The following is a 25,231-nucleotide window of genomic DNA, read 5'->3' as shown; positions in this document are numbered from 1 at the left end:
AGGGACCAATCTTGAAAATCACACATGAAATATTTGAAGCGCTTTAAAAGAAGGATCTTGATATGGTTCATGCATTTCTTAGAGTTGTACCACAAATAAGATAGTTATACTAAACATAGGAGAGTGAATCAATGATAGTTCAAAACACACAATAAATCAGATTAACTATCTTGTATTTTAGGAACAATTAATGGCTGTGAACCGCATACTAATATAGCAAAACAATATTGTCTTATGAAAAAAAAAATCTAACCCTTTACATTGTCTCAATAATTGATTATACTTTTCTGACACAAACATTCCAAATAATATTTCTCACCTCTATTATGTTTTTGTTATTCCTTTTATTCTTACAATGATGTGTACAACAAACACAAGTTTGTCCATTAAATTAACTTTAAAGAATGTCACCAAAAATTAGTTCTTTTATTTTGTTTGCCCTATAAAATTGGCCAATTTTTTATTTTTGAATTTTTTTTACCACACATTATTCTATGGTCCAATTATTCAGTAACACTACTTTAATTTCTTTTTTTTTCCATACTTTATTAATTTATAATTAGAACTCATATCGTCCTTTTGCACCTTACTTTTAGAAGATCGGAAAGAGTATATATATAGGAATGGTGTGTCTATATATTCCGGTTCATCATTCAACCAAAGTAGCAGAGCCCAATCATATGGAAATTTGAGATGCCGATGAAAAGTAAACCAATCTATTGAATTATTAGATCAAATCAACGGCAATAAATGAATGTGGCCCCACCAAAAATGCAACTTGTAAACCCCTCCACCAAGAAAACTAAATTATAAACCAAACCATGGATTCCAAGAATCAATACACCTGGCTTTCTTATCACCAATCACCTCTCGACACATTCCATTACTATTTTAATATTTTCTTCCACATGTGGGCCCCTTTATAAATTACCTCAGCCATTTCATCATCCCAAATTTAGCATTTCAATATAACAATCCCTCTATTTTTCATTTTCTTTCGAATATTTTTAAAAAGATAAAGATAATGACGCCCTATCAAACTACTATTCCCGTTAATTAAGAGGTGTAACATACTAGTACTAAAATTGAGCATGACTTAAAATTTAATACTTTCCATGTATTTTCTTTTTTGAGTTGTCTTAATAAAAATAAAATATTTTATAAAATGGAAACAATTCTATCTCTACTTTTTCTAACATTTGTCGCGTGCTCTACCATGTTGCGGGCTATTGAACATATGAGGTATTGTCATATTCCGTTTGAACTAAAAACTCATCGAAAAGTTCAATAACTCCAGACCAAAATATATGCATTATTTCCCAAAATGTGGATTATGAAACTCGAACATGGCATGTGGAACAAGATGAAGAAATACCCTACTGTTTGCGAACAGTGAACACTAATTAATGAAATAAATAGAAATTACGAACATCAAAATATCTCCACAAATTAGACAAGTGGACATCATATCTCTTAGTTTCCTAATCTCATTAGTCACATTTCATCCTATTCATTGATGCCCAAAACAACCAAAAAAACAAAAAACATGTATACCCATTTCCTGTAACACTCGACTTCATCTATGTGTTAGTATCACACCCATTGCAGCTTATAACCTAAATTTGGATTCAATCAAATCCAAACTTAGGTAAAACTCAAGTTGAGAAATCAAAAGGAGATGAATGCAAATACACAAAGTATAGGCTTATATTTCCAAGTTCCACACTGAACTTTACACATTGTCTTATTTTTTTGTTTCTAGTCTAGTCTATATTTCACATTTCTATACAATAGTGGGTTGTATGTACAATGTGGTAGAGAAGTTGAGTAAACACAAACAGAGCTACACCCTTGGGCTTCATTCATAAGGTTATGTTTTAAGACACTATATTTCTAACAGGAGACCTCCCATTGGGGATCTATGTGGAATACCCTTTCTCCGCTTTGCAGACCGGAAATTCAGCCCCGTCCGCGGCGGCGTAGACGGGGTGAAGCTGCTCGTATTCCGGCTGCTGCTGTACGAGTCCTCCGACTCCGACACGGCCCCCTTCTTCTCCGGTGAATGCCTCTCAATCTTCATGAAGCTCTTCGATGTCCCCACAATCTGATAATCATCAAGAGTCAATTATTATACTACTAATTAACCATTAGTCCATCATCACAAAATGCAATCAACCAAATTAACAAACCATCATTTATTAGTCCAATTTTGGAATGCAATCGCAAGGTGAATGTTGGAACTACCTTGCAGCCGAGAGAGCAGAAGCGGAAGGAGTCGAGGAGGCTGCGATCGCATACTTGGCAGGTGTTGGTGACGCCTTTTCCGGGGCGGGGCTGAGGGCGCTCGTTCAAGAACACAACCTTAGCGCTGTTGATTATGTATGTCTGAACACAGCTTATGTCCAAGTACTTCTGAATTTCATTCACTCTGATCACATCGTGGTACGACGACCTCCTTATCTGCCACCAATCCATCATCCAATTCAAATGCGAGAAAAATCAGAAATAATCGAGCAATGCAAAATGAAAAGTCAACGCTGTTCAAAGAGAAAGAAACCAAAATGCTAAAAAAGTGGATGAGGAAATCGAAAAGGGGGATTTATCCTTTGATGTGAAGAATTGATGAAAAGGCAGGGTACCTGAATAGCGCGATGGTCGTGGTGATGAGACAAGCAGAGAGAGCAGAGAGCGCCATTCATACAATCCAAACAGTACATATTGCATTCGCTCTTGTGCGAATCCGCGTGGAATTTGCATTGCACGAAGAACTGCTCCTTCAGCAGAGGCTTCAGCCATGGCGGCCATCGGTTCTCTTCCTGTTCAATTACAAACAACTACTACTATGTTTAACAAAATGGAAGAAGAAAAATGCCCAATTGAAGAGTGAGGATTGATTACTTTACCATGATTCTCCTGTTTTTAGGCTTGACTTCAAAAACAGGGGTTTCCTGGTTTTCAATCGCCAGCTTTAATCAATGCCTTCTTTCACGGTCTTTATGAGGCAATTGCTGTGAAGTTTTCTCCTGGAGAAGAGAAAATTCGTATTGCTCGAAAATGGTGGTGTGTGCGTGTAATGTGTGTGTGCGTGCGTTTTCTAAAGGAAAGTTATTGCTATATGCGAAGAAAAAATGGAAAAGTGGAGTCGAGAAAGCTTTCAAGTGGAGGCGGTGTGTGTATGTGTGTGAAAAGAAGGGGGGGTGGGGTGGGGTTGGGGTTGGGGTGGTGTTGTTCTTATCTCCTAAGCTTTCAAGTCTACATACATACATAAACAAAGTCCGGGCCTAGCTCCGAGGCTGGGCCGAACCTCATTTTCTTTTTTAATATTGCGGTATTAAAATAATTGGCTTTCATTTTCATGTCATCACATATTCTCGGCTTCATCTTATCGATTAACACGAAAGATGTTAATTAATGGTTGATATTTTATGATAAATGTCATATCAGTGGAAAAAGAAAAAAGGGAATTTTATGGTGTACTGCATAATAATACATCTTTGTAAAATTTGGTGTTCACTAAATTAAGTACTCCACATCTTATTTGGTGGTGGATATCATAGTATTTGATTAGTGAGTTGGCGCATTAGGTTCTATACAAATTAATTTCTTTATTTATTGCTGATTAGAGAAATTCTAGTAGTACTATTTTCAGTTGGGAATAATTCAGGCCTCTTCTAGTAAACAGGGTACCAGACATTTTTATTTATTTATTTAGTTGGGAGGCTGAGTCTTAAATTGTCACCTTTATTGTATTTTTGTATCAGTTGGATGTTTATAAATAGACTATCAGTATCAGATAAGGTAGTAAACTGAAATTCAGAAACCGATGCATGTTACATTATATTTTATGATTATGCATCAGTCAGTATTAATATTTTGGACAATATTTTTAAATATTGAGAGCAATTGCATGATATGTATCAATTTGTATAACGAGCAACGACCACCTACATGGGCCCTGAACTATCTATGAATGTTCGAAATAAGAAGAGATGTGTCACACATTTTTCATCACCATTCATCCCTCAAGGTTAGTTCACGTTGGTGTTATATGCTTTACATATAACACATTTAATATTTTAAAAATAAATCAATGTTATTATTTTAATAAATTACATAAAATTTAAAGGTTGGGTGTATATTGCTTCTCACGGAGAAATAAATATTACTTTTAAAATATGAAAATCTATAAAAACTAATCTATTTTTATGTAATTGATAATGTTAATTATATACGCCTAATTAGCTTTAAATCCATGCGTTATAGTCAAATTTATGTGTTTCAATAAATATGAAGTTAGAGGAAAAATAAACAAATATTGATATTTTTCACGGTTTTTTGACATAAAAAGACTTGAATTTTGCATCTCAAGTTTCAAAATTATGACACGCTCTCGTACTATTTCTAGATACGGGCTAATACTCCCACCGTTCTTAAAAATTTATCACTAATTTTCATTTTTTTCTATCTTTAAAAATTTATCACCTTTCATTTTTATTATTTTTAATAGTGTATCTCATATTTTACTAACTAATTCTAACTCACATTTTTATTATAAAACTAATATATAAAAGTAGAACACACACTACTAACTTTTCAATTCACTTTCTATTATATTTTTTAAAACTTGTGTTGGATCATGCAGTGACAAATTATAAGGGATGGAGAAGTACTATTTTTCTCATAAGTTTATAACACAGTTTAATTAAATCAATTCAAAGGTTGTGGTCGAGTGGTATGTGACTCGTCCATTTATCTTTGGTAATTTTTTTTTAAAAAAAAACACTTACTTTTTGCGCCAAAACTGAAATCATGGACTATAATTATGAATGCTAATTGACTCAAATTAGTTCAAAAATTAGTTCAATTATTAGTTCATTAATTGATGTAGCTATATGTATATGTAATCAATTGGGTTCTTAAAATATTTTATATTTGGACGCAACTTTCATTTTATTTAATAAAAAACCTTATTTTGTGCATTAATTTCGGTTTTCTGAAATAATTATTTAATACTATTATAGAAATTTACTTATTACTATACCAAACATAATTTTATAATTACTGAGATGCATAGCAAGAAAAGCAAATCTAGTTATATATGCATGTCTCATAACAATGTCTTACATGGACGGCCACCTTTTAAAGTCAACATAATTGAGGCTGCTGAGTCATTCTGTCATAGTAGTATCTTTTTTCACTTAATAGTAATTTAAATGATACTCTAATAATTATTCATATTCCCCATTCTCATTTTAGAATTACTACTAAAAGGAAGATGATTGAATTTTCTCTTTTAACTTTTAAAATGTAAACAAAGAGGTAGTACATCATTTGGAGTCTGCCTCCCCAACAAAAGTTAGAAAGGAAACCATCTAGCTTACAAAATTAACTACTACTAGTATATGTTTAGTATACACTTCAATATGTATATTTGATATCTAATTCTACACATACATGTGAATATGATATTTCAATTTTCAAGGGTTGGCCGAGACAAAATTCTGTCAATAGAAATATATAGTAGTTAATATTTTGCACTAAATCAACAAATAAAATCATCAATGAAGTACAAATTAAACTAATAAAGCAAGATATCAATATTTTAAGAATTGTTTATTCGCGGAGCGGTTACTGAATCGTTTCGAGTACAAATATTGTTTGAGAGAATTTTTCTGTATTTAGACTTATTTTAGTATACAAATTGTCTTTTTGTCTTCTTCAATCTACTCATCTTCGACATTCTTGCATTAGGCATTTTACAAGCACCAATAATGAACTATATTTAGTGCATATCTACATAAAGAAAATAATTGCTTGTATCTACACTGACATAAAGACTTAATCCAGTATTTCTATAGATCCCTTTCACATACTTATATACAGACGTAACGCCTTCATTCGTAATATCACTATCAAAAAGTTATAAGATTCCATTCTAAAACTAATTAATAATAATAGAATAAATATATCTTACTAATTAATAATAATAGAATAAATATATCTTACTAATTAATACAGTAGTTTCAATTCTCTTTCTATAATAGAATTTAGAATCAGGGGCGGACCTACGTAGAATTTTGGGGATCCATAGAACTCCCAATAATTTCACAATTTCATATATATATATTTTATATTAGAAAAACTTAAGAGCATCCGCATCGGTGTTTGTGGGGAAGGACGGCGTCCGTGCCGTCGGCACGGCATGCCCCTGTCGACCGTTGTGCTCTTGCCGACGGCACGGCTCTGCTCGATGCATCGAGCACGTCTGTGCCGCTGAGCAGGGCGAAATGACGCGTTTCTATTGGCCAACGGCAATGCCGTTGGCATTTTTTTTTAAATCGAAAATAATACCAAAAATTAAAAAAAAAAAAAAATCGGATTCACAAAAATATAGACGTTTTATTACCCTTTTTTTGAATTTTTTTTAATCCCAAAATCATCTATAAATACACACGTTCATCATCCATTTTTTCATACAACTCGTCTACATCTCCTTCTCTTACTCAAACCCTCTCACACATTCATCATTCATTTTTAATTATGTAATTTTTAATTTTTTAGTAATTAGTAATAGTATTTTGGATATTTTTAATATATTTTAATATTGTGTAAAAATTTTTATTTAAATTGAATCTGGTGGGACCCTTGAGCATATCCTTGCGGAAGAGTATGGATGTGAATGTTGTGCTCTTGCCAAAGAGCAGGAAGTAAAAAATTAATACAAGTGGGTCCGGGGCCCACATCCATGGATGGGGATGCTTTAAAAAAAATTTCTAAAATTATTATGCACAAAAAATTTCATGACGTTTTCTTTTTTGGGTTGTCCATTAAAAAATGAAACGTTTCTTAAAATGGAGATACCATCATCTCTACTTTTTCCTTCTCTAATTTTATTTCTCATTAACTCACAAAACAATACTCCCTCCGTCCGCGAATAGGAGTTCCGTTTTTCTATTTTAGTCCGTCCGTGAACAGGAGTCCCAGTTCACTTTTACCATAAATGTTAATAGGGTCTCACATTCCACTAACTTATTCTACTCACATTTCATTTAAAACTAATATATACAAGTGGGACTCATGTTCCATTAACTTTTTCCACCCACTTTTCTTAACATTTCTTAAAACCCATGCCGCCAAAGAATGAGACTCCTAATGGCGGACGGAAAGCAAACATTTCATATTTAATGGGGCGGAGGGAGAACTTCATTTATCTAACTTATTAAAAATTGATTCATTATTAATAATAAAATACATACATATCTTTAGTTTCCGTGTCATTTAATTATTGCTATCATATTACTTATCTTTAGTTTCGGTAACATCGGTATTAAAAAATATCCTAGAATTGGACCCTCTAACGTTAAAATCCTGCTTCCGCCACTGCTTATACTCTCCCATTCTCATAAAAATAGGCCGAGTTTTCTTTTTCGCCCATTTTATAGAAATCATCCATATCCATTTATGGAAACTTTTTTCAGTGATTCAACTTTCAAGTGCAAAGCGATTTCTTTGAAACCTATTTTGGTTTTGTACTTATTAATGCTGTGTAATCTTGACTTAGATACAATCTCATTACTTTAAAGTGATTCTATGTGAATTCCTCTGTAATTTGTAAATCATTTCCCCTTCTAATTATTAATAAAAAATTATCTCACAGTGTGTAATATAATGGGCAATAGCTCATCCTCTACAAGAGGAGTTAATTGAGTGGTCCAACGACCCTCTCAGCACGGATCAACTACCCCTGGTAATATTAGAAAATTAATTGTTTTTTAGTCTACTAATGTAATAAAGAAGTAATTGACTTCAATGGAAACGCCATTAATCATGACAAAAAAAGTATATTAAATACAGTAAACTAAAATATAGTTAGCGTGGTTAGTTTAACTAATGTCATAGCAAAACACTACTTCTAGACAACCGCAGCAAGTGTTTCTTCCAACTCAACAAAAAAATATGTGGAGTATAATTTAATTACTATAAAAATTTATTCATAAGTATATTCAGTCCTAGTCAAATATATGTTAAACTAAGAAACTCGATGTAGACTGAGAATTTTCAAAGCATTACTTACGTAATCAAATTGAATAAATATTATAAGTGTCTAATAATTCAGGAGAGTTATCTGAATTATTAAGTGTCTACATAATAGAAGGCATGGGTCATCAAGGTAACCCAACCGTATTTCTATAAATGTATATAATTTATATATGTGACGACATTTATATAGGAGTAGTTCATTTTCTTTTATTTATGATTATGCTTAGTATCTGAATTAAAAATTATAATGTCCAAGTTCCTATGTGAGGTGGCTTTGTATAAAATATGAAAAAGATAGGCGCAATAATAGAAGAGGGTCAATCCCGACGTCTTGTGAATTAAAAAGAAAATAATTAGTTACTCCATTATTGTTTGTTAGTGCCATGTCATCTAATAATACTAGTTGGATATATCTTCATTGTTAGTCCACTTTTGTATTGTATTTTATCAAACTTATCAACTGACATATTGAACTATACCACAATGGAATATAAAACAAAATCAGTTTAGATATGTTAAATCTAGTAAAGTTGTAGCATTCCCAATATAAGCTAATTGAGTATAAATTTTATTTATATATGTTATTTATGAGATATTATCATGATTAATTATTTGTTTTTTTTTCTGAATTTTTTTTTTTTTTTTTTTTGTGTGAGATTTTTTTTTTTACAAAGTTGCATAATTTATATTTGGGAAAATATTATGGAATACTACTATATTTATGCAGTGTTATAACTTATCAACACTACCCATTACCTGCATAAGTTGAATGTGATTTCGACACGGTTACAATATAACAACGAATTAGAGTACATATTTGATCTTGCAATAGTTTTATTAATATGATTTGGTTGCTATTTATTTTTATTTTTAACAATTGATAATGATAAGTGACGATGCCTGTATAAAAATTAAAGGCTAATGAGTTGCATAAACAGAAGCCCATAGGCCATATTGCACCTATTTCCTTTTTGTGTATTGTTTAATAAAAAAAAAGTGAGCCCAAACCTTAACATCTCGGCCCACTAAATCAGACTGCAATCCAGAATTCTTATTTTTTTCTCCTTTTGTTGTTAATTGAACAGCATGTTTCATAAGATGTAAAATAAAAATATCACCTCGTTAATTTATCGTCCTAGTTAGACTTACAATTTTTATACATTACTTAACACCAATCTTTACAAAGTTAACTTTCAATCTCAAGATTGACACATGTCCTTCAGCTATAAATACAATAGTAGTAGTGCAAGATATGATCCAATTAGCCTTTCGAGAATTCAACTCGCAGTTTTTTAGCCTACATTTGTTTTTGGGCCCTCAGAGTGGGTCACAGCCCATAATTTCATCATTGAAAACGAGAAGCCCGGATTCAAAAACAATCATTTCTAAAGCAATAAATTGGGTACTAAAAAGTTTCCAAAATTGGCAGACTGGGGTTGAGAGAGAAAAATATTGTGCTCATGATTTTGGTTTATTTAATTTTTTATAAAACTATTTGTTAAGCTTGGTTTCTCCTACGTACATATTTGAGTTTCCAACGACATTGGTTTATCACTATAATAGAAATTTTTGCGATATAATAAAATACAGTACTATAACTTAATCTTAGAAAATTACTATTTTCGTTTTTCCCTTTATGCATGTCTAGTAGTAGTGTCTTACTTATATTGTGTCAGGGTACTACACAATCAACATGCATAACTAAAGCTTAGAAGTCCAAAATTCTTTAAACAAAAATATGAATTAAAAATATCAAATAAGTAACCCTTTCCCAACCAAATATATTATCCTATCTAAAAATAATCAAGTGCAGTTGGGTGAATAATTATATTCTATCTTTTCAAGGTGAATAGAGCCCGAGGCCCAGAGAAAAATTATTAATTTAGCAACGACTAATTAAATTTGAAATGTTTAAAATGATAATAATATAATTATATGGGTTGATTGTATATTTGTAAGTAAAAAAAACACCAACCAGGCAACTATGGCCTAAGTATGAGAAACAACATCCTATGAGTAGTAACCGGGAAAATGATATTAATACCCCTACTAAGTACTAATACTATAACTTTTTTTTTTAGCTAGAATTTGCACCGAATCAATAAGATATATAACTGATATTTTATCTTATCCATTCTTACAAGAAAAAAAAAACAATACAACGAGAGATCGATCTGTGCAAAATAAGCAGCACACCATATATAACATTAAAATTGAAAGTAAAGGCCACCGTTGCATGTTCCCAATAGATGTACATGATCTTGTTCCCACAAAATGACACTATTCTTAATTTGTGATACAGAGAGAGATTAGGAGTATCACACAACAAACAAGAATAGAGACCAAAATTCAATGCAAATCGCAGTTTACATATCCACATTCTACACGTAAACAGTAAACACAACATTCATAATATAATAGAGATAGTAAATGATTCAATTTCCAAGCTTGGGTGCCAAATGTCAATCACGACAGCGATGTGTCACCTCCCCTAGTCTCTCCCATATCATAGCCGATAACACAATTTCAATTTGTGCGTGTGTTTATCATACAAAAGTGGACGACAACAGCTGCATGTTTGGCAGTCTGCTTTATTTAATTAGTATAGGAGGCTACGTTATCAATTTATAGTGCTTAAATTTACACAAAAGTAGACAGGCGTAACTCTGATCCATCTTGCCATATAGATGTTATTTTAATGATCCAATTCCATCCATCAAAATCGATGGCTTAATTGGAGTTTTGACAACTTCAGGTGAATTGACTTAATGCGACATAAATTCAGGGTCAAATGACTCAAACAACAATGAAAAACATTTTATAATAATAAGTAGTACTACTATGTAATTGGTTCATTTTTAATTGTAATGTTGGAGTGAATAAGATAGTCCATTGTCTTATGCGTCCCATCAAGTCTTATCAATAATTTAACTTTTTTATTAATATTTATTATAATAAAAATTAATTTTATATAATATGATTAACATTTCTCAAAAGAAAATAAAATCTAAAAAAAATACTTCCTCCGTTTTTTAAAAATAAGAACTTTGAAAACTGCACAAATTTTAACCCAAAATTGATAAAGTAAGAGAGGGGGGGGAGAAAAAATGGGTAGAGTGAGAGAGATGGAGTATAAAAATGGATAAAGTAAGAAAGATGAAGTATAAAAAAGGGTAATGTAAAAAAAAAGAAGAGAAAAGACTAAAGTCCAATTTTGGTCCCTTACATTTGCCCTAAAATTCTTTTTGGTCTCATACATTAAGTTTGTGACCATTTGGTCCCTAACATATTGTTTTGGTACTTTTTGGTTCTAAACATATTGTTTTGGTCCAAAATAACTATTTTATGTTAAAATCAACCGTCAAAATATTTGTTCAATTTAATAACTTAATTATAATCTATGACTAAAGTCCAAGTTTGGTCCTGTACATTTTCCATAAAATTCTTTTCGGATCCCATATATTAAGTTTGTGACCTTGTTTGGGACCAAAATATACCAAAATAATATGTTATGGACCAAAAGGTCACAAACTTAATGTATGAGACCAAAAAGAATTTTAGGACAAATGTAAGGGACCAAAATTGGACTTTAGTCAAGAGAAAAAATAATGAAATTAGTGTTAGACTACTGTGGGTCCATTTTAAAAAATAGAGAGTTCTACTTAAGAAACGGACTAAAAATAAAAGAATTTGTATTTTAGGAAACAGAAGTAGTATGTATCACTCGATTGAGAACAACAGCAGTCATCTCTACATCAAAAGCACATTTGAAGTTCTTTGATCTCTTTGAAGCAATGTGTCATGAAAAAAAAGTGGTAGATTCGGTTTCTCAATATTTCTCTCAATGCAATTGTAATGATTACTCCCTTCGTGCCTTAAAATTTTGCCACATTTTTTTATTTCCTTCCGTCCCACAAAATTTGTTATATTTCACTTTTTACTATTTTAAATAGTGGGTTATATTCCGATAACTCATTTCAATTCACATTTTATTTAAAATAATATATAAAAATAGTAATCATTTTCCACTAACTTTTTCAACGAACTTTCATTATATTTCTTAAAACTCGTGCTTGGTTAAAGGGTGACAAAATTTAAGGGACGGATGGAGTATATCTTAATAGCTCAAAAATGTAGTAAACTGGACACCTTCCATTACATCCTAGCTCCTAAAAACACTGTTTAATTGATTTCACATGTTTTCCGCTCTATTCTAGACTTCTAAGTAAAAATGGCTGATGATTAAACCTGAGTTCCAAAAGACATCTTATTGAGTCATTAGATACGTCGTATTGTGGTAACATTCTTGAACCTACAGGTTAATCCACATAACATGGTGGAATTTAACGGCATTCACGTCTAATTGATTAAAAAATCATTATTTTTTGGTTACATCCTCTTAAATAAGTTTTGAACGACATCTCCAACTTCGAGTGTTAACCTCTTTATCTTATCAATGTAATTTCTGCAATCTTTCGTCAAGGCTCCTAAATTGGATGGTCCTTCTACAAGAATTTTCATTACTCTAATACTCTTACTTAGTCGTAGTTCATGACAGTCTTATGAATCTAAATGGACCAACAAAATGGTTGACAAATAGTAATTACAAACAATTTAGTTAGTTTGATATAAACCGTAGCCACTTGATCTGTATAAATCAGTTTGATGTTATAAGTTTATATCAATTTGGTTGATACTTGCGATGACTCTTGAATTCCATTATGATATATGCTCTTAACTCATGTAAAATACTCTTGAATATTTCTTCTTGAGTTGATATGTTCTTATATCGATTAAACGTTGTTTGTTGGTGTAAAGATCATTTTGTCACTACTGGATGAGCATGAAAATCCGGTGGTACAACCCACAAGCGTTGGCGATCTGTGAAAAACTCATATTTTTAAATCAAAAAGTTGTTTCCCTATAGAAACTAGAATTGTGACATATATAGCTCATCGCTCTAGTTACGGTTCAGCGTTTGGTTGATGAAACATATATAGAAATGGTGGCATAGTGATTCACATCTCTAGTGATAAAATTGATACAAAATATTACTTTTTTTTTTATTAAAAGTACTCAAAACCACAACCATCTAACACAAAATCACAATGCATATCAACTCCTACACAATATATATCTATACTATCTGGCCATTTACAACTATCTATCAAAAAAACCATCAAATAACGATGGCTAACTCACACAAAATATGTCTCAAGAAAATTTTAATTATAGTTTAAAACATAACTCAGTCCAACCCACTTATCCGGTGAGTCTAAGTTGGGTTGGGTCATCATAGTATGTAAAAAAGACCTCACTGGCCCTCAGCCTAGACATGCTCAAGGTTCTGGAACTGCCGGTTTCGGTTATGGAAAATCTCAAACAGGAACTGAACTTTGAGCATATATATTTCACGGTTATGGTTCCCGTCCAAAAACCCGTCGGTTCCAGTTTCAGTTCCAAACCAATTGTTTTTTAAAGTTCAGTTCGATTTCGAACCGCCGGTTTCTCGTGGTTTTTTGCGGTTTTGGTTCATTTTCAAGATTTTCCAATAGTTATTCGCGGTTCTTTTGGAACGCCCAGAATCTGAAGTTCCAGCACAGTTTCGGTTCCGAAATTTTGAAACAAAAGTGGCGGTTTCGGTTCCATTTAAATCTCATGGTTTCCATTCGGAACTGTAACCGCTAGTTACAATTTTCCGATTAAGTGCCCGAACTGTAAACCTTGGGCATCCCTACATCGGCCTGTCTGGCCCGAACCAACCCATAAGACAAATGCATTTGTAGCAGTTGTCCATAACGTCGAGTCCAAGGCATATTTGTTGTCGAGTGGTTTCCTAAACTAATTTGTTTAATAAAGCAAGCTCCAAAAACTATATCCATATTAAAAATTCTAAATAAAATATCTTCATTTTTTTTTTCATGCTTGTTATTAAAAGTCATTTACAACAAGGAACAAACAAAGAAGGTTTTTAGTAGATCGTAATCTTGCTTGTGTTTACCACTCAAAATATCAAATAGAGAATACTTACAAATTCGTGTGATCTGAACATTTGATTTTTCATAACTGCATGTTTGTATTCTCAAAGTCTCAAGTTTAATTCCATAACGATTTAAATAGCTTAATTAGTTATGGGATCGGTATTTCTCAAAGTCTTAAGTTTAATTCCATAACGATTTAAATAACTTAATTAGTTATTGGATCGGTATTTGGTAAAGGAATATAGTAGATTACAAATAAATTAGACTATAAGACATATGATCTGTTTAGGTGTGTCGAAACAGTAGCGGGTTATTCCATCACTCACTACTGAAAAAGATCAGGAATATGACAGCTATTGGGTATTGTTGATATGAGGGATGCGGGGTCGGACACCCGACCGGGTAATACCTGCAGTTACCTGAATATTTAGTTAATATTTATTTTTTATTATAACTCACTATTCCATTCCTTTTCTCTCTCCATCATATTCTCTCCTTCTCCAACACCTATGTATGTCCCACCGCAACCCACAAGGACCATTGCCCGACCCACCCGCACCTGTCACGCCACGGGTTAATGACACACATTCAAAGTTACCGTTAGCTAGAAACAATGTTTACTAGACTAAATATGACAAATCTAAATTTAAACGATGTTTTGATAGACAATCAAACAATTGGATGCTAAAAACAATAGTCAATTTCCCTTGCCAAATTGCACTTTGTATTTCAAGTTAATTCACATTCCACAAACATATCAAACAATATGCGATCATGCGTCATTAAATCCAAATTCTTGATTGTCTATGTAATCCAGATCGATTTCTTTCTAGCTCCTCTAAACTCTCTCCAGTATTAATTCTTTTTTCTTTGCCAACATAAACTCTTGTTTGTGCTAGAACAAGTTCAAACATTTCCTTTCCACCATTAAATAATTACAAAAATCAGTAGCCATTCACTACTTACGATTTGATACTATATGATCTTAGTTGATGATATTTTCTTTTTTCTGTCCTTAAGAACTTGAGAGCGATGTTGTCTCCTTTCATTTTTGTCGATCCAACAAACTTCTCATAACATCAACTTCATCATCATAGTTGAAAAGTGAACCAAAATCTATCCATTTTGTGATCACATATGATTGGAGCATGATTGCATGATATCAATAGTGCATACAAGAATTTGTAGTGTTTTTCATCATTTCATGTAATTGGAAGGCCATAATTGCCAATTATTTTGTTAATGTAAACATACGATAAAATTGTTATGAAAATGATGTTGATGTTAAAGGGGAGTGATATGGTTTGCATTGTAAACTGATATGATCAACTAAATTGAATAATGGAGTACCGATTTTAATTTTCAGGCGTAAACAGACACCAATATTTTAATAATAATATCGTTTAAAAATAAAATAAAAGAAACATTGAAAATACTTCAGCGACACATAACATAAGCAAATTCATTGGAGGCTGATAATCAAATGATAAGACTAATTCTTAGTTCTTATTTTAGATACAATTCTCATTTAATCACACTGTATATATATAATCATTCAAACTAAAAGTTGTTTTACTATTGTATTTACATCAATTTCCAAAAACATACACATGGTATCCTGACTAGCTACTATAGAAAGCATATATAGTATCCAAATTTAAACAATATTGCAACATAATAATAATACCATGTACTATATCAAATTGCAAATATGGAAAAGGTCGATGAAAATTGCTAATAAAATAATGAAATTGGTAAAATGAGCAAAAGTGGATGATTATTTTGAAATGAAATCCTAAATTACACACAATCGATGTGACAAGGTTCAATAACATTTAGTGATATACATATATAGAGGAGCCTAGTTGTGACAACCTAGGATGGCTTCCTCCTCAATTATTCTCAGCATGTGGTGCACTGCCCCGGCTATGTCGTCTGCTGAATTGAGTTGGCATCCCTCTTCCACCTATAAACAAACAACCAAAACAATATTTCATTATCATTTTCATTTATTCACCCCAAATAAAGTTACACCAATTTTAAGTGTAAAGACAACAACAATATACTCATATATAGAAAAACACCCATTAAAGTAATAAGGAAAAAATTCCGTTTTCTGCTATCACAGCACATGGACATTTCAAATCATCAATTCCCAAAACACCCTCATGGAAAAGCAGTATTTACTGGCAGTAGAATCTTTTGAACAGTGCACAGAAAAAAAGTAGATTCCTTTGCATGGTGAGGTCATTTTGGACAGTCCCAATTTTGTTAATGCAATTGTAATGCATAACAACAAAATTGGTGATAAGTTAGGGACCAAATTAGTTTTGAATAATTGGCGTGGTGTGTGAGGGGCATGATGGCCTAATTAATGAATCGAGACAAGAACATTATTTTGTAGGATGGTAGAGACAAATAAAATGTATCCACACATTATAAATTATAATTATAATTATCATACCTTTGCGCTGATGGAGTATAGCACGAGGGATTCGAGTGTGGTGATGTTGAGGTGGAGGATTGTGAGGAAGACTGATTGGAATGAGGCCACCAATTTGGAGAGCTGCCGGAGACGCCGCCGCGATAAAACCCGAATGTTGGCGTGCGTCTCGATTAAGGTTACTTCTATGTCCGCAATGGCAGCGGTGGTTTGGGATGTGTATTTGTTGCTTAGTTGGCTGAATTGTGGGTAGGAAAAGAATTGTCCAAAGGGGCTATTGCTTTGGGTTTCATTTTCATCATTTGTGGCATTCTTCTTCTTATCCAATAATGCATACTTCTTGGCTTCTAGTGACTGCACAATGTGCTCTAGCTCCTTCACAAATTCAATTGCACCACCAACAATTGAGGCTTGGTCACCCTGCATATATCCATATCAAAAACAAATCCATTCAAATTAATGGTGGTGGAATAGTACTAATTGTACTTGAATTATTAAAAGTTGATGAGATGAGAATGGGATATTAGTAGGACAGAGACAATAAGAGGACATGGGGGAGGTTGAGGGCGTTACGTCACTATATTCTGTTGTTTCAGAACATCAGCAAGAAGAGCAAAATTAAATGCATCACATAACTAAATTATTTTCAACAGATGCATTGCTTTGCTACAACACCTGCATCTCATATAGGTGCCTAATTTTTCAATTACATATATATAGGTGAAGAAATAATTTGTCACATCTGCTTGGCTTATGCCCCGAGGAGAACAAAGACAGCAACATATATCCAAAACAGACAGAGGTGAGGTGGATGAAGAAGATGAGTGCAAGAACTATTTTAGAATCAAATTGTACCTTCCTCAAATTCAAATCTTGTGAGTTTTTTTTTTTTTTCCCTTTTTCTTTTTGGTAGAAAATTAAACAGTGAAAATCAAAATCACATTATTATCACGAAGTAATTAAAAAGGAATTTGGGTTCTTCCCTGAAATAATTAATTTCAATAAAAAAGATAAAAAATGTAAAATAAAATTCTTACTCGTTGAACATAAGATTCCGGCATGAGAGAGCGCAAGACGGCGAGATGCTCATTCATTTGCTTGCGGCGGTTTCTTTCAACGGCAATGTGAGTCATTCTCTGAGATTCAGCTTCCTCTTTGTTCTTGCAAACCTTGGGCCTCCTCCGCCGCTTCTTCCGCCCCTGCGCCGCCGTCTCCGCCGGCTGCGGCGGCGGCGGCATGGAGGAGCAGCTGCCAAGCTCGGGAGGGCTGGCTTCATTGAATGGGGTTGTGTCATACATGATGAAGTTGAGAAGCTCATTTGAAGAGAGTGCTTCAAGAGCCATTTTCTCTCTCTCTCTCACACACACACACACAAACACACACACTCACTTTCTCTTAATTTGCTAGTAATATTTGAGGTGTTGCTTTCATCTTTATACCAGAGATTTGAGAGCCCCAATACTATTGACTCTTGTTATATTTATAAAGGCTTCAATCATTTTATTGTCTTCTACTCTTCTTCAACTTTTGAGAGAGAGAGAGGGAGAGAAAGAGAGAGAAGGGTTTCTTTCCTTTTTCACCAACTTTTTGATGCAGAAAGGCACAACATCTATAGTGTCATCTCACGTGCATGATATCTTAAACCTTATTCTAATTTTTTTAATTAGTGTGGGATGTAGAGATTTCAGTATACCCGAAATTTATAGACCGATTTGAATAACTAAATAAATTTGTTGAAGGATTAGAATTGGAAAATTTCTAGGCCAATAAAATTATGCACTGATTCGAGAATACCAACTCGAATCTAATAGGTTAGCCCCATGTGCGACTATTGCGTGGTGTTCTGTCTTATGTTGTAACGGATTATCAAAAATCAATTATGTAAATTGTCGTGTTCCCTCCATCCCAAATAAATCGAGATGATTCTTTTGGACATATGATTTAAAAACTGATTTTCGTGAGTTATGTGGAGATATGATAAGATAAGAAGAAATTAAAGTATACAAGTTAAAAGAAAATAAATTACTATGTAAGAGAATAAAGTAATTGGGGTAAAAATAGTTGATTTTTAAGGCTAAAATATCAGTAACTTATTTAACTTGGGATGTCTTAAAAAGATATACATATCGATTAATTTAAAACGCATGTGGTATCTTTTTAAAAATATATATTTTTATATTAATATACTATAGGATATTAGTAATAAATAGAAAATACATAAACTATTTTACTTAATATTTAGCTTTGAACTTAACTGAAACTCGAATTCTATAATAAAATTCTAACACGCATAAACCTGAGTAGGATTACATGTAAAATGATTACATTTTTTAATAGCAAAAGCAGAATTATCCTTAGTAGGATTAAACATTAAAAAGCGACACTTGACCTAGATTTAAATTTTAACCTTTAACTGAACATATAAAAATATAAAATAGAAAAGTTTGGTGTATCTTAATTGAACTATCCTTAGTAGGATTAAAAATTAACGGTATCATGTCAATTTTGCAGAGTGTTTTTAAGGAAAACATGTATTTTTAAAGACAATTTCTATTATAAGGCCTTTCCTTAAGTAAATGTAAACATGATTTTTTTAATCATATTTGCGAAGTCTTATTGCAGTTGAAAAAACCCATTGACATGGGTTTCGGGCAAGATATATTGCACTAGTATACTATAGTAAATATAGTATAAAATAGTATGCATATTTATTTACATATACTAGTATTGTAAATTTGTACTCCCTCTGTCCCAAGGAAGATGACCCCTTTTTTGAGCGGCACGAGATTTTATACAGTTATATTTTGTATATTAAGACGAGAGAGTAAAGTAAGAGAGAGGGAATAAAGTAGAGATAAAGATGTTTTCATTTTAAGTAATGGATCATCTTAGTTGGAACAAACCGAAAAGGAAAGTGGATCATCTTTCATGGGACAAAGGAAGTAATAATGAGTTTTTTTTGGATAACTACTATTGCTCCACATGACTGTACTCATAATTCACAAATTGACGTATTTACCCCTATGTACCAATGTCTCTTCTTCCCATGCACCAGAAACCCCAAAAATCTCAATTTCCACAACAGTTGGTAATGTTGTATCTCTTGTCTCTGGTCATGCTCTGTTTATAGTTTTCATAAATTACCAAGTTAAATAATGTATCTTGCCATGAATTTTTCTAGACAGGATACTTGATGATATACTCCATTTTCTTATCCATAAAAAACATTTGCTTTAGGGCATTCGCAGTGGGACGGACGACTGCAGCATCGCGGACGATGGGTTAATCATCGTCCGTGCCCGATACATCGTCCGCGGACGAAGCGCGAACGATGTTCATTGCCCGTCGCATCGTCCGCTACTATGGCATCGCGGACGATGCGACGGACGATGCTCACGCGTTTTGTTTTGTTTTTTTTTTCAAATTTTTTTCTTATTTAACCACTACAATTCTCTACCATTTCACACACTCCAATTTCACATCTCTTCAATTTCTCTTCAATTATTCTCTCTCGTCGTCTCAAAATTGAATCCCGGCGACTACGATTTGAATACATCGGATGGCTGCAGACGGGTCTTGACTCGAGCATTGTTCGATGCCGTTAATGAAGCCGCGGCGGAATGCTTGGCACAAATGCAGCGGGAGCAGGCAGTGGCGGAGAAGGCGGCGGTGGCGCGGGTCCCTCGCCCGATACGACGTCGGACGTATGTCCCGCGCGAGCACGACGTAGCGCACGAACGTCTGTTCGCAGATTATTTTGCCGAGAATCCAAGGTGGGGCCCGAATGTTTTCACCGACCTTTTAGAATGAGCCGAGATCTTTTTCTGCGCATTGTGCACACGTCGGAGGGACGTGATGAGTACTTCTAGTATCGGGAAGACGGGATCGGCAGACCCGGACTTACGCCGTTGCAAAAGTGCACGATTGCGATCCGCCAGTTGGCCTACGGCACAACAACGGATATGTTCGACAAATACCTTCACGTCGGGGAGACAACTGGCCGTGAATGTCTCAAGACTTTTTGTAAGTTAGTTGTGGAGGCTTTTGGCGACACATATTTGCGACGCCCGACTGCTGATGATTGCCAGAGTCTGATGCGGATGCACGAGACGGTGCACGGCTTCCTTGGGATGCTAGGGAGCATCGACTGTATGCACTGGCAGTAGAAGAACTGCCCGACGGCGTGGAGAGACCAATTTACCAGTGGTACAAGGGCAGCCACCCTACGATGATCCTGGGAGCCGTCGCTGACCACCGCCTCTGGATCTGGCATGCCTACTTCGGTGTATGCGTGCATCATCATGCATAACATGATAGTCGAACAAGAAGTTGGATATGTCACCGATTGGGTGGATGATGAAGCCGGATCTAGCTCTAGCACGGCGACCTCGCCTGTCACTCAAGGATTACCGATGGGCTTCGGTGAGTTTCTACAGCGACAGGCCTCAATGCGCAACCAACAAGACCATACTCAACTCATGACCGACATGATTGAAGAAGTTTGGAACCGCAACCGCCGGCGTTGAGAATTTGTAGTTTTTTTACATTCGTAGTGTAATGTTTTAATTTTAATGAAATGAAGTTTTTTTTCTAAATTTTGAAGTATTTAAATATTCAAATAATAGATAAAATGCTTAGGGCGGGCTATAGTCCGCCCCACTGCAGGTGGAATGGGAGGAGGATAAAAATGCTGACGTGGCGGTGCATACGGCATCACTTAGGGCGTCGCTTAGGGCGTCCCACTGTGGATGCTCTTAGAGTACTCATATTTTTCAATGTTTATTTTGTTACACTATGATTTTTACGTTGTTACTACATCCGTCCTACAATAAGAGATATATTTTGTCATTTCAATTCGTTCACAATAAGAGTCTCATTTTACTTTTATTATAAATGGTAAGTATGTCACATATTACACCAACCACCAACTTATTTCACTCACATTTTATTAAAAAAATAAATATATATAAGTGAGACTCATAGTCTACTGACTTATTCAACTCACTTTTCTTTATATTTCTTAAAACCTAGACCTGCATCAAATATAACTCCTATTATGGGACGGAGGTACTTACTACAGTATACTTAAATTTAATACGTTCTGAAGCATCCAAATAAATATTTATCTCTTTATTAATAGAGGGAATATTTTTTTTTGTCTGCAAACTTTGTCAAAGTATCAATTTTAGTCCATAACATTTGAAAATATCTTTTGAGGTCCATTAACTTCGTTGTAATATCATTTCAACTATGTTTACACTGTTTTGAACTTTTTTTGCAAATACCCTCAATTATCAGACATCTTAGAAGACTATTTAAATTAATTACTTATTCATTCATTTCTATTTATATTGTTACTTAAAGAAGAAGAGAAGAAGTGAGAAAGAGATAATGGAGAAGGAGAGAATGCAAAAATGGGAAAGAAAGAGAGAAAAAAATAGAAAGAAAGGCGAAAGAATTAGAGAGATAAAAAAATATTTTAATGGAGAGAGTAAATAGATAGAAATGTCCTCATTGTGTTGAGAGTGTTTTCTACCAAAAAAGTTCGAAGCATTAAAACTGTAGCTCAAATGATATCACATCGCAGTTAATGGATCTCAGAAGATATTTTGAAATGTTACGGATCGAAATTGATACATTGAAAAGTTCGTGGATCAAAAAAAAATGTTTCCTCTAATTAATATATAAGCTTCGATTTTAAGATTATAAGTATCTTTTTTAAAGGACTTTGTATTTCGTAATACTGGCAATAGAGAGAACTGAAACGTCAAACTACTATATAAATCTATGAATCTCTCTTCTTATCATCAATTGATTTTAGAATGGAATTAACGGATGTTTATCATGATATTAAAGTAGGTCAACAACTATGGGCTAAAATTAACTGACTAAACCAAAACAACAACAAACAAAAAATTGATTGCCACCACAATATATCTGAGCTTTATAATTTGGGCCAGTGATCCAATTAATAAAAAAGAAATCCAGCCCCTCCTAGATTTACCTAGAACGGTTAAACCATTTGAAGGAGTATGTGAACGATGAAAACTAAAATCGGTGTAAATTAACTGACACAAAATTATGTATTTATGTAATTATTTGATATTCAAAAGTAAGTACCTAATTTTTATAACAGAAACTTAAAAATATCCATTATTTTTATATAGATATACTCTTCATCTCCAATTTCTTCATGCCATTACAAGTAGGTTTCACATAATTAGGTTCCTTGTCGATACTGAAAAAAGATTGGGGACAACCAGCTTATACAGAATTGAAGATAAGATCTATCAAAAATTGTGTCCAATTACCAAATTATCCAAATCGTGTCCAATTACCAAATTTTGTTCAATGAAAGTTTTCCGCAATAATATTATCTTAGCCTTTGGCGATTTAAATTAGCACTGAAAACAATGAAATTTTAATTATTTTAATTAAAAGATGATAGTTATAGAGACCTTCCAGCTAGAATAATATGCTAAAATTTGACAACATTTTCTAGATTGTTTTAAAAGTTTGCGATATGTTGTATAACACTACATTTCATTTTATGAAAAACACTAAAATGTTATACTCCATTTAATACACCATTTAGAAACGTATATACGTAATGGAAATTATTATACATAAAAGCGAATCTATTGAAATCCCACTGTGACATATGTGCACTGTACACCAGGTTGCAAAGGATTATTTCGCATGTGAAGTATATTAGTATAAATTAATATGTGGCAAAGATCAAATTTTGTCCAAATCTTTAATTGTACATAAAGTTATAGGGGTTACTATCCTTATTTTAATTATTTTAATCAATCACAAATCAGTAGTACATCATGTAAGCTATTCATTAACATTATTGTCACGTGAAAGTGTCTAATTACATGACAATTGTTGCGGGTTGTTAAGATTTTGGTCTAAAATGATTGATTATTTGAATTATTAGGTCTTTTACTAATTTATGTCGTTTGATTTACCTTCAATAATTACTTCTTAATTATTTTTTTAAAATAAGGTCAGGAAAATCATAAATCATATTTGCGTCAATGAACCCTAATCAATTATTTAATAATATAAATGTTAGTACAATAAAAAAAATACAATGAAATACCAAGAGAGAATCTCCAGGGATGCATTACAAAAAAGTAACAGAAGAAACAAAACATTCCACTAGATGGGATATGCACGAACATAATATTCAATAGTCACTTTCTAAAATTCGATGAGAATAAACTATAATGAATGCTAAATTACATGAGGTGTGAATAGAATTTGAACAATGATTAAAGAAAAGATGAACTTTTTCTAAAAACATAAAATATTGAAGGAATTTAAGTATATGATTGGTCAGATATTCCACAACAGTCCCACGGACAGTAAAAGCCAGATCAGAAGGTGAATGAACGGATGAGTTCTTTTTCAATTTTCATGGTGATAATTATGAGTAAAAAAAAAGATGATTCTCGTGATATTATTATGTTTTAATCCCCCACATATCTCATCATGCAAATTGATTTGAAATGTTGTTCCCTAGTGAATTTGATTCCCATTATATGCCCTACACCCAACTTTAATCCATGATTTTTCCTTTGAAACAATATCGTCCTTCCTTTCATATTTGTCCATTGCATTTAGCAACCCATATATATAAACTTCATTTTCTCATCCAAACATGTTTCGCTGTTATTAGCAACTTGTAGAAATTGTTTATACATATTTATGGTAGGTTATTATCAATATCAGTGTTATTAAAAAGAAACAAAATTTTGTCTATGATTGTCATAAGTAGCCTAATCATATACTCCACATAGTACATTATCATAAAAAAAACATTATGCTACATAAAAATCAATTCTAATCGGTGTTTTAAAAACAGGACCAACCGGCCGGTTCAACCAGTTTGGCCATGAACTGACGCAATGTACGGTTCGAATTCCAAAAAAAATAGCTTGTACTTTGAACCATTCCAAATCTTAAAAATTGGTCAATTTCTATATTAAACCGGCAATAATTTAACCGGTTTTTGAAGAAGAGAAGCCAGGGAAGAAGACTCTTCCAAAAAGTGGCTAAAGAAGCTCCAAATAAAAAAATCAAACATTACATCCATATTCTCAATACAGTCACTCTATATCGAATTCATTATTCAGAAAGAAAATATTTGGGAAATGAGGGAAAAAATTAATTCCAGGAATCGAGAGATTTGATTAGAGATTTTGTAAAATAGCTAAAAACCCTTTCTTGTACTGAATAAGGCATAATTCCTAATCCCTATTTTAAAGGGCGACATCTTATGAAAACATTATCAGATTCAATACACAAAAATAAGTATAAAACTTTTATTTCTCTTTCAATATGTTGCATGTACCACTCAAGATGGTACTAGAGCAGGTTAGAACTTAGAAACAACATTATCGTCGTCTTTGTTTTCTCAACCCTTCGAACCAAAACCTGCATAAAACATGTCTGAATCAGATGAGAGAATAATTTAGACTCAACGACTCTACCAATTTCGCATTGCTCTTGACGATATGTATGAAGCAATTTAGAGAGAAATACTGAAATTAGAGCCACTTCCCTCAGTAGACCATGCATATGCTATCGTGAGGATACTCGATCCCATGTTCTATGAAATTGGAGCCTAAAAAAATGAAAAAACAAAAATATGAGTAGACATTCGTTGAGTAACAAATATACTTTGAATAATTGGTCAAATATTGAATTAAAATATTATTTGTTTTAAAAGAAAACTAAAATTAGGAAGTCCACCACT

The 25,231-nt window shown here is 33.0% G+C and overlaps 2 protein-coding genes across 3 annotated transcripts; both read right to left on the bottom strand.

Annotated features, from left to right (window-relative positions):
- Positions 1 to 1,689: 1,689 nt before the first annotated feature.
- On the bottom strand, positions 1,690 to 3,175 carry LOC125208863 (protein RGF1 INDUCIBLE TRANSCRIPTION FACTOR 1-like). Of its 2 annotated transcripts, none has more exons than XM_048108357.2 (4): positions 2,904 to 3,175; positions 2,640 to 2,834; positions 2,245 to 2,460; positions 1,690 to 2,104 (listed from the first exon to the last, which is right to left on the bottom strand). In XM_048108357.2, exons 1-4 carry the CDS (start codon positions 2,904 to 2,906, stop codon positions 1,886 to 1,888), a joined length of 633 nt encoding a protein of 210 aa, XP_047964314.1. In that variant the 5' UTR covers positions 2,907 to 3,175; the 3' UTR covers positions 1,690 to 1,885. The 2 variants fall into 2 exon arrangements, with proteins under 2 accessions (XP_047964314.1, XP_047964315.1); XM_048108358.2 differs by having other exon boundaries at positions 2,640 to 2,816; positions 2,904 to 3,174.
- Positions 3,176 to 15,781: 12,606 nt separating this feature from the next.
- On the bottom strand, positions 15,782 to 18,049 carry LOC125211130 (transcription factor bHLH71-like). The gene is made up of 3 exons (XM_048110833.2): positions 17,502 to 18,049; positions 16,486 to 16,884; positions 15,782 to 15,987 (listed from the first exon to the last, which is right to left on the bottom strand). Exons 1-3 carry the CDS (start codon positions 17,805 to 17,807, stop codon positions 15,883 to 15,885), a joined length of 810 nt encoding a protein of 269 aa, XP_047966790.1. The 5' UTR covers positions 17,808 to 18,049; the 3' UTR covers positions 15,782 to 15,882.
- Between the last annotated feature and the right edge of the window lie 7,182 nt (positions 18,050 to 25,231).

The sequence above is a fragment of the Salvia hispanica genome, chromosome 3 (genome assembly GCF_029641045.1).
Source record: "Salvia hispanica isolate PSC_SH4W2 chromosome 3, Shi_PSC_v1, whole genome shotgun sequence".
Classification (NCBI taxonomy): Eukaryota; Viridiplantae; Streptophyta; class Magnoliopsida; order Lamiales; family Lamiaceae; genus Salvia; species Salvia hispanica.
This window is presented reverse-complemented; position numbering and strand designations above follow the sequence as displayed.

Coding starts and splice junctions, on each gene's coding strand:
- LOC125208863 (XM_048108357.2), bottom strand. Junction 2,461..2,639: donor ACGACCATCGCGCTATTCAG/GTACCCTGCCTT, acceptor GATTGGTGGCAG/ATAAGGAGGTCGTCGTACCA. Junction 2,105..2,244: donor TCTGCTCTCTCGGCTGCAAG/GTAGTTCCAACA, acceptor GATGATTATCAG/ATTGTGGGGACATCGAAGAG.
- LOC125211130 (XM_048110833.2), bottom strand. CDS start 17,807: ATGGCTCTTGAAGCACTCTCTTCAAATGAGCTTCTCAACTTCATCATG. Junction 16,885..17,501: donor CGGAATCTTATGTTCAACGA/GTAAGAATTTTA, acceptor GGATATATGCAG/GGTGACCAAGCCTCAATTGT. Junction 15,988..16,485: donor TATACTCCATCAGCGCAAAG/GTATGATAATTA, acceptor GTTTGTTTATAG/GTGGAAGAGGGATGCCAACT.